Source organism: Felis catus, chromosome B4 (genome assembly GCF_018350175.1).
Source record: "Felis catus isolate Fca126 chromosome B4, F.catus_Fca126_mat1.0, whole genome shotgun sequence".
Classification (NCBI taxonomy): Eukaryota; Metazoa; Chordata; class Mammalia; order Carnivora; family Felidae; genus Felis; species Felis catus.
The window spans coordinates 16,398,660-16,407,596 of record NC_058374.1 but is presented as its reverse complement, the minus strand read 5'-3'; the positions used below and the strand labels follow the sequence as shown (position 1 = coordinate 16,407,596).

General features: G+C 47.5%; 1 protein-coding gene across 1 annotated transcript; it reads right to left on the bottom strand.

Annotated features, from left to right (window-relative positions):
- Positions 1 to 994: 994 nt before the first annotated feature.
- Positions 995 to 8,423, bottom strand: VIM (vimentin). The gene is made up of 9 exons (XM_003988131.4): positions 7,712 to 8,423; positions 6,990 to 7,050; positions 4,553 to 4,648; positions 4,294 to 4,455; positions 3,640 to 3,765; positions 3,184 to 3,404; positions 2,673 to 2,716; positions 2,212 to 2,297; positions 995 to 1,363 (listed from the first exon to the last, which is right to left on the bottom strand). The coding sequence occupies exons 1-9, from the start codon at positions 8,272 to 8,274 to the stop codon at positions 1,322 to 1,324; spliced, it is 1,401 nt and encodes a 466-aa protein (XP_003988180.1). The 5' UTR covers positions 8,275 to 8,423; the 3' UTR covers positions 995 to 1,321.
- Between the last annotated feature and the right edge of the window lie 514 nt (positions 8,424 to 8,937).

Sequence of the window (8,937 nt, the reverse complement as noted above, 5' to 3'; positions counted from 1 at the left end):
GAGCCACCCAGGTGCTCCAACCCTCTGTGTCCTGTTTTATCTCAGCGCTATCCCTCTATCCATCCCCTGGGTCCTGAAGCTTCTCCCGACTGTACCATTTATTCTCACTGTTCCAGGTTTTGCAAGCTCATTATGCTTAGTTAGCCTCACTTTACCATGTGATTCACAAGTATTAAACCCCTCAGCCAGAAGGTAGGGATTTTCCCTTATTTTCTGTCTGCAAACACCAAAGTCTTTAAAAATATCTATTGATAGAGGTGCCTGGATAGCTCAGTCGGTCAAGTATCCGACTTCAGCCCAGGTCACAATCTTGCGGTTTGTGAGTTCTAGCCTCGCGTCAGGGTCTTGTGCTGACAGCTCAGACCCTGGAGCCCACTTTGAATTCTGTGTCTCCCTCTCTCTCTGCCCCTTCCCAACTCACGCTCTCTCAAAAATAAACCAACATTTAAAAAGTACACTTATAGATATCACATATATATAGTTAGACACAGAAAAGCAAGTGTCATTCGCTGAAACTTGATGGACCTGTCCCTTCCTGCCTCTTGCTAACAGAGATGCACCCGATGCACTGCCATTGCCATATATTCTAACTCCCATGGGGGAGTCCGAGCTTCCCATATGCTGCATTTCCCCAGATGTTTTCATTCAGCCTAAGTCTTTGGGTTTAGAAAGTCTGTTTGCTAGAATGAAATCACACTTGGACATGGACCCTGCTGAACTCATCTTGTGAAAAGACCTGTCATTTTCATACAAGTTATTTTATGATAGATCGTCTATTTAAGTTCAAATAATGTAATTGAAAAGAAGTGAAGTCTACCTGTAAATGACTCAGTTAAGAACTAAACCTCAAGCATAGATAAGTTGCATTTATCAAGTTAGCCTAGATTTTTGTGACAAATGAACCAGTAGGACTAAAAAGTATTTGACTAACACATATATCCTCATAAACTTTGGAGAACTGTGGAGATATTATCAAATAAGTAACACAGCCAAAGAGTTTTCCAAAGATTTATTGAAGCAGAAACAAGTTGGTCAGACACTTGTTGGAAAAAAGCAGTTTTAATGGTATTCAAAAATACTTTTTAAAAAGTATCCTAGCACAAGTTTTCTTCGTAAACTAGATTATGTTTGTAAACTTTTCTCTAAATCTTTTAAGAGTGTTGGTTCTTAAGAACTAAAGGTTATTCCTATTCCAAATCTATCTTGCGCTCCTGAAAAACTGCAGAAAGGCACTTGAAAGCTGTTTCTTTAAGATATGGATTTCTTTTTTTTTTTTTTATTCTTGCTGGTAATATATTGCTGCACCGAGTCTGTGCAATCTTCACTCAAGGTCATCGTGATGCTGAGAAGTTTCATTGATAACCTGCAAAAAAATTCAAATTCAAATCAAATACGGTACTACATGCTAAAGATTCAGTTACCCCATTGAGCACGACAAAGAAAAATCCCTACGAAATAGAATTTATTGTGAAAACAGGCAGGTCATGTTGATTATACACAAGAAGGATCCGAGCTAGAAGGGACAGATGTGTACATAAGCCGCTCTTCACCTACAAGCAGATTAAGTATCCGATGGAATGTTAGGGCTTAAGAAAAGAAAACTGAACTATGTTTCTGAAGGATGCTGTGATCATCCTATGCAGCAAAGTTTAAAAGCAATGAAGGCATTCTAATTGTACAGAACGTACACTTGAAGTTTATGGGCAAGGGAAGATTCCACGAAGGTTACAATAGATTTCGGCCATTTCTTTCGTGGCATAGGGAACGAACAAGAAACGAAGTGATCGTAGGGCATGTCCCTGCACTACATCACAGGACACAGGGGCATTGAGGAGGCAGTCAGTAGGGAAGGCCATATGTCCAGTATCAAAACATTCCTGGGATTGAAGTTCTAATGAAGGAGCTCATGAAGCGAGTCTAGAAAGTAATGGAAAGAGGCTGTGCTCCCATTTTAAATTAAGGACCATAGAAAGAAATCCTTTATTTTGGACTATAGGTAGATTGCGATCTCACCTCCACATTGAGGAACTAAATAATTAGTTGGCTGGGGGTCATGCCAGGAGAAGAGGCCTATTCTCTTTTGAGGGGTCACGGGTGAAACGGAACACCCCCCCCCAATTAACCAGGTGTATATGAGATACAGACTTAGTGATTCACAAGGCTATCAATGTCGGCCTGAGATGATGCCAATTTTGAGTGAAAGATACCAACCTGTCCATCTCTGGTTTCGACCGTCTTAATCAGAAGTGTTCTTTTTGAGTGAGTGTCAACCAGAGGAAGTGAATCCAGATTGGTTTCTGAATAAAGAAAAAAGCCCCAAATGAGGAAAAAGGACATTTGAAAAAAATAAGTAACTGGCCAAAGAATTATGACTGTGGTTCATAATTGCTCAAAGTGCCCAAAAGAATTCTAGAGACTTAATACCCGTTTGAAAGCCCAGCATCAAGATGGACTATTTCAGTTACACCCCAAAGGAAGAAGTCAATGTGGTTTAAATTTAACTGGAAGCACAGACCGTAAGCCAGTACTTGGATCTAAAAACTATGGATATTTTACAGGATTTTAATTTGTATGGCATTTCCAAGTATCATTTAACAAATGAGTGCTTTATCATGAACAGACTGGTTACAAAGCTGCTAAAATTTTTCAAAAAAGGGCAATCATATGCTTACCCCTCAGGTTCAGGGAAGAAAAGTTGGGAAGAGGCAGAGCAATCCTATAAAAAGATAAAAACAGTAAAATTTTTGGAAAACAGCTCAAACAATAAGGCACGAATTCATTCACTTCGTGTTTTCATCAAAGGAGACAACGTATTCCTGTAGTTCATGGCGTGAGGGACTTGCTTCAAACATATTTACCTATGAGTGGCCTCATTAGTACATTTACAATCTTTTACCTCAAGTATCTTCTCCACAGGGGCGTGAACTGGAGGCATCACAGAGTGGGAAGAGCGTTGGTGCTCAGAGAGTTAAGAGTTCAAATCCCAGCTCTGCCCTTGCCTAACTCTAACTAGGGCAAGTTACTAAACCTCCTGACCGAAGGTTCCGTATCTATAAAAAGTGGTCAGTAGCTACCTTGAAGATATGTTCCCAAGATGAAATGAGGTGAGGAATGTCAAATGAGTGACAGAATACCTAATACATGGTGGCTATTAATTCAGGCACACAAGCCCTCGTGCCATACCTGCTCTCCTCGCCTTCCAGCAGCTTCCTGTAGGTGGCGATCTCAATGTCAAGAGCCATCTTAACATTCAGCAGGTCTTGGTATTCGCGAAGGTGACGAGCCATTTCCTCCTTCATGTTCTGAATCTCATCCTGCAGGCGGCCAATAGTGTCTTGGTAGTTAGCAGCTTCGACGGCAAAGTTCTCTTCCATTTCACGCATCTGGCGTTCCAGAGACTCGTTCTGCAGGGGGGGGGGGGGAAGAAAGGCTCAAGTATTAGAACAATAAGGCCCGTGTAAGCTCAAATCTTCAGACCCCAAAGTGCTTTTTTGAACCTGTCCTGACAACTCATGGTCTTTGGAATAAAAAATCACTTTTTCTTCATTTGAAGTTTTGTTCAGATATCGCCATTAGCTCGGTCCATGTGGATGGTGCAGACTGGTTATGTTCCCTCTTTTACGGGGGTCTGATACTCACAGTCCCTTTGAGGGCGTCCACTTCGCAGGTGAGGGACTGGACCTGTCTCCGGTACTCATTTGATTCCTGCTTCGCCTGGCGCAGGGCATCATTGTTCCGGTTAGCAGCCTCAGAGAGGTCAGCAAACTGTCAAAAAACAAATAAAAAATGTAGACCCCCCCAAGCGACTTGGTTTCCAATCCTCTAAGATTCTACCTTCCCCAGAAAAACGGCAGATCTTAAAGATGGTGACCAAATAAACGACACATAATCCAAACCACGCTCCGTATTTTTAAATTCAAATCTCCTTGTCTCTCAGAATATGTCTGCATTTCTGTTCTGAAAAGCAGAGGGGGAGTGATGGAATGCCGACACTGATATGTTCAAGTAGAGATGTGATCTACTGCCCTCGTTCAAGGGTGGAGGTCAAGGGCATGGTATTGGGAGGTACTTTGATGTAGGGTTAAGAAGGAGGGGTGGAAAAGAGAAGGCGTGAGTGATGGGGAGGCTGCAGCAACAAATTAAACTTGAACAAGAAGTTCAAGAAGTTTGAAGACGTTCAAGCCAGCTTTCTGACTGGAGCTAACGGGTATGTATAGGAATCACAGACGGGTGCAAGCATTTTCAGAGCAAAACGCTCTTCTTTTGTTGTAGCCACACAGACTAGCGTCCTACCTTGGACTTGTACCATTCTTCGGCCTCCTGAAGGTTCTTGGCAGCCACGCTTTCATATTGCTGGCGTACATCCCGCAGGGCAGCGGTGAGGTCAGGCTTGGAAACATCCACGTCGATTTGGACGTGCTGGTCCTGGATCTGAGCCTGTAGCTCCTGGATTTCCTGAAGAAAGAACAGACAGGAGGTCGGTCGTGCCACATCTGGGGACAACTTCACCCACGTTCACCCACATTCACCCACAAAAAGGGGCTCCACTTGCCTCATCATGTAGTTTCTTCAAAAAGGCAATCTCTTCCTGCAAGGATTCCACTTTGCGCTCAAGGTCAAGACGTGCCAAAGAAGCGTTGTCAACATCCTGGTTGGAAAAGAGAAGAGACGGGCATTGGGGGGCTGCTGAAGCCCAAGGCCTGTCTCATGGATTCATTTTAAATTAATCACATGAGCTTAGTCTCTTCACTGTGAAGAGATTGTTGACAGATTTTATGACTTTTGCATTAGGTCCGTAAGTCACCCAGTACTATAACATACTTTACTTTCTTTGCTTCGTTAGCTAATTTGAACTGTGACCCACTGTGTTGTGTTCTAGGTGGCCGATAAGCAATTTGGATGCAGATAAATGTTAAACTGCACAGGGCAAACCGTACTTCATAGGTCATTAAAATCCATGTGACAGCATTTTTAAGATTTCTTTTTTTATCATGTCGCGAGATAACGTGACGATCATAGGGTTGGCCAGATCTCACTTCATTTATACCTGAGAGTACGCAGAACAGAAATTTGTGCTTTGAAAGTGTCAGTGTATCCATGAGCTCTATTTTTTCTCGACTCGAACTTCTGAACCTTATCTTTAGAATTCAAAGCGAGTGTGTAGTCATCTGGCGTTCAGGTTACAGGCTAGATTTATACTCCAACTCAAGACGTACACTGGCAAAGATTCAGTTCAGGCACGTAAGGAAACGAAATGTAAATTCTGGACTGTATTTTCTCTGCTTCCTCTCGTAGCACATCCTACAAGGGTGTGTCCGTCCCTTCCGCTGAGCACGGTGTAAGTTCTGTTACTAGGTTTGTTTCAGAATGACTGCTCAAAATGCATGTAATGAAACTATGTGAAAAATTCTTGCCGCTCTGGCTGTCTTCTGTTTCCACCACTTGTAACCTGCTACGTCCCAAAGATTTTATGTCCCCTCGAGGAAACGTCACGAGAATCTTTACACCTCTTATTTTGTAAGCAACTGTACTCAGTGTATGGTTTATAGCATTACAGTCTTCAAAGACACCTCTATCACCTTCATGGAAACGTGAATGAGGAATGAGTGATAACAAAAAAGAAAAAAACAAACAGGCTTGGGCAAAATTCATTTTTGCTGGTTAAGCCCTAAAAGAGATGCAAAAGATAATTTACTGCCCTCTATAAAAAAGTTCAACGGGGGACATTCTACTTCATTGAGGAGACTATGAGGGATTTTACCTAATCCCTAAACAGGAGATCTTTCCTAATAATATTGTTTCATATTAACTCACTGCTCTGCAGAAAACGTTATAGATATGATGATCATAAATGCTCGGTTACTAAAATGAAGCACACATTGCAGTGTTTAACTTAATCTGGTAAGTGTATTTCTGCTTCAAAATGTTATTCTAGACTATTCCTCGGAGAGCTTTTATAGCCGTGCCAGTAAGTGTTCAGGGGAAGAAAACTATGCTGGCAGCTCTTCCGGCTTTTGAATTCTAATTTCAAGCTAAAAATCCTTTAAGTCTATCTAACTTTGGAGCAAAAAGTCCTTTACTGAAAATCCGTTCTTCAGCCTTAGGTTCTTGTGGAGGATGTGCTGAAGAATTTAAGAAACCAAATCAAGAAAGGCCTTTCAAAATGTGAATTGTGATTGTAGCTTTAAGAATATACTTCACAAATCTGGGCCAGAGATTAGATAACGGATGTTAGCAAATACTTGTGTCCGACCAGGACTGTGCTTACATCATTACATATTCAATAAGAATGCAGCCTGTTGCAAAGCTTCTCTGGGAACACAAAGACTCCTATTATTTCTGTCCTGAGCCACCACACTTGCCAGAATGTCTGTATCTACATTCCATAGTGAAGCCCGTAGAAACCATTAATACCTTTCAGCCCAGAGGACAGATGGCTCCTTTTCACCCTTATTAGATCACAAAATAGTTGTGCCTGGGGATAGTTCCATATAACTTTAAAGCCGCCATGGAACTTGCAGAGAAGAAAAGACACTGGCTGGCTTCCATCCAGTGAAACTAAGTTTCTTGTCCCCCTGTACATTGACATTTTAAAGTACAGGGCGTAACTGTGCTTTCTGGTGGCCTTGTAAAAGTTAGCCAACTTGACTTTAGCAAACCTTTATCTACATCAAACTGTAACTGTTCAGAATCTGAATGTCAATGTGTTTCAAAAACAAAACGGAAAAAAAAAATTTTTTTGAAAAAAAACGTCGAAACAAAGTAAAAAATCAAAGACTTTCTTTATGTCCTAAGGAAAGGCTTCACCCCATTCAAGGGTTTTTATTCGGACAATTTCCGATCTGCGGTCTTTCTGCCGCTAGGGGGCTTTGCGCACAGAAGTGAAGTTTTGCGCTCTCTAGACTTGGGTTGAGTAACTTTTGAGAATTGCCCGTGGGTTGATGGGGCGGGGTCCGGTGGCTGTGCAAGTGGGAACAGAATCTACAAACCTGTCTGAAAGATTGCAGGGTGCTCTCGGCTTCCTCTCTCTGAAGCATCTCCTCCTGCAACCTGAAACAGTCGCGCATTAACCAAAAGGGAACTGGGACCCCGCCAGGGGTGGGGCGGCCACACCCAACCACCACGTCGCGGCGCCGCGAGACGAGATCCTCTGCGCCACCTCTGCGGGCAGCCGGCGACTGCGGCTTTTAGGACTGCCGCCCTCCGCAAGTTTTGGCGGGACCTCGGCCCGCAGTGTGCAAAAGCAATCACGGCCGCCACGCCAACCTGCACGGCGAACGCCCCCACCCCGCCTCCGAGGAACCTCTGCAATCCCTTTGTCTCGCTGCCTCCACACCCCTCCCCTCTTCCCTTCTCCCGCCCCATGATGGCCGCACGCCAGAAGGGGCCAGGAAACTTTCTAAAAGTTTGGGGGAGATCGCGCTCGTTGCTTTTAAGGGCCTTCGGCTACAAAGTGGTAGTTTTAAGAAATCTGTAACCTTAAGCAGGGTGTTCTTGGGCAATGAGTGGGGGGGGGGGAGGGGAGAGGAAATGCGAACTGCAAGGTCTGGGTGCAGGGCGGGGCTGCGCCGCCGAAGCCACCGCCCCGCTCACCCGCTGTCCCCCAGACAGCCACCGCCCCAGCCACATCCCCAAGGGCGTGGCGGCTTCTCGCGGGGGCCCCGTACCCCCCTCCCTCCCTCCCGCAGCCCCGAGGTGGGCGCCGCCTTACTTCTCCCGGAGCCGCATGATGTCCTCGGCCAGGTTGTCGCGCTCCACCTCGACGCGGGCCTTGTCGTTGGTGAGCTGGTCCACCTGCCGGCGCAGCTCCCGCATCTCCTCCTCGTAGAGGTCCCCCAGGCGCGACTTGCCCTGGCCCTTGAGCTGCTCGAGCTCGGCCAGCAGGATCTTGTTCTGCTGCTCCAGGAAGCGCACCTTGTCGATGTAGTTGGCGAAGCGGTCGTTCAGCTCCTGCAGCTCCACCTTCTCGTTGGTGCGGGTGTTCTTGAACTCGGTGTTGATGGCATCGGCCAGCGAGAAGTCCACCGAGTCCTGCAGCAGACGCACACCGGGCACACTGCTCCGCAGGCGCACCACTGAGGAGCGCGTGGCGTACGGGCCGCCCGGGGACGAGGCGTAGAGGCTGCGGCTGGTGCTGGGGCGCAACGCGCTGCCCAGGCTGTAAGTGCGGGTGGACGTGGTCACGTAGCTCCGGCTGGAGCTCGGCCGGCTCCCGGTGCCGGGGCCGCCGAACATCCTGCGGTAGGAGGACGAGGACACAGACCTGGTGGACATGGCTGAGACGGTGGCGGTAGGCTGGGCGGCTGCGGCGGCGCGGACTGGCTCGGGGAGGACAGGCGAGCGAGGGCGCGGTGGGTGTGGGCGGTGGGAGCGCTGCTGCGTCTCTGGCGCGGGGGATCCCGGAGCGAGAGTGGCAGAGGACCGGACCGGGCCCAGGGCGCAGTTTTTATAACCCGGTTAGGAAAGAGGGTCCCCTCCCACTGCCATCCCAGCCGCGGAGAGCGCCAGCCAATGGGGACCCGACGAGATGCGGGAAGGGTGGGCGGGGGTTGGGGCGGGGGCGCCCTCGAGCCTTCCTCTCCGCCCCTCTGCAGCCCGGGACTGGGCACCTTCCCGTTACTTTTTGGGTGGGCTGGGACTTTCGGGGGCTTTCCTGATGTTGGCCTGAGCTCTGCTCCCAGTGGGTGCTGAAAAAGGCGGGGTCGCGCGGTGGTAGGGAACCCTGCCCGGGACCGGACCGGAGGGGTCCCCAGGCACTGGGCCAAAGAGGCCTGGGAGGAGGCGGGCGGGTGGGAGGGGCGCTCCGCTGCAGGCCAGTGTTCTGCTCGGGGCTGGTGGGTGGGGAGACCCGCGGGCAAAGGGGCAGGAAGAGGGGGGGATCCCGAGGCTTGGGAGGCGCGGAGAAAGGAACAAAGAACGCCTGAGATTGGAGCGGGC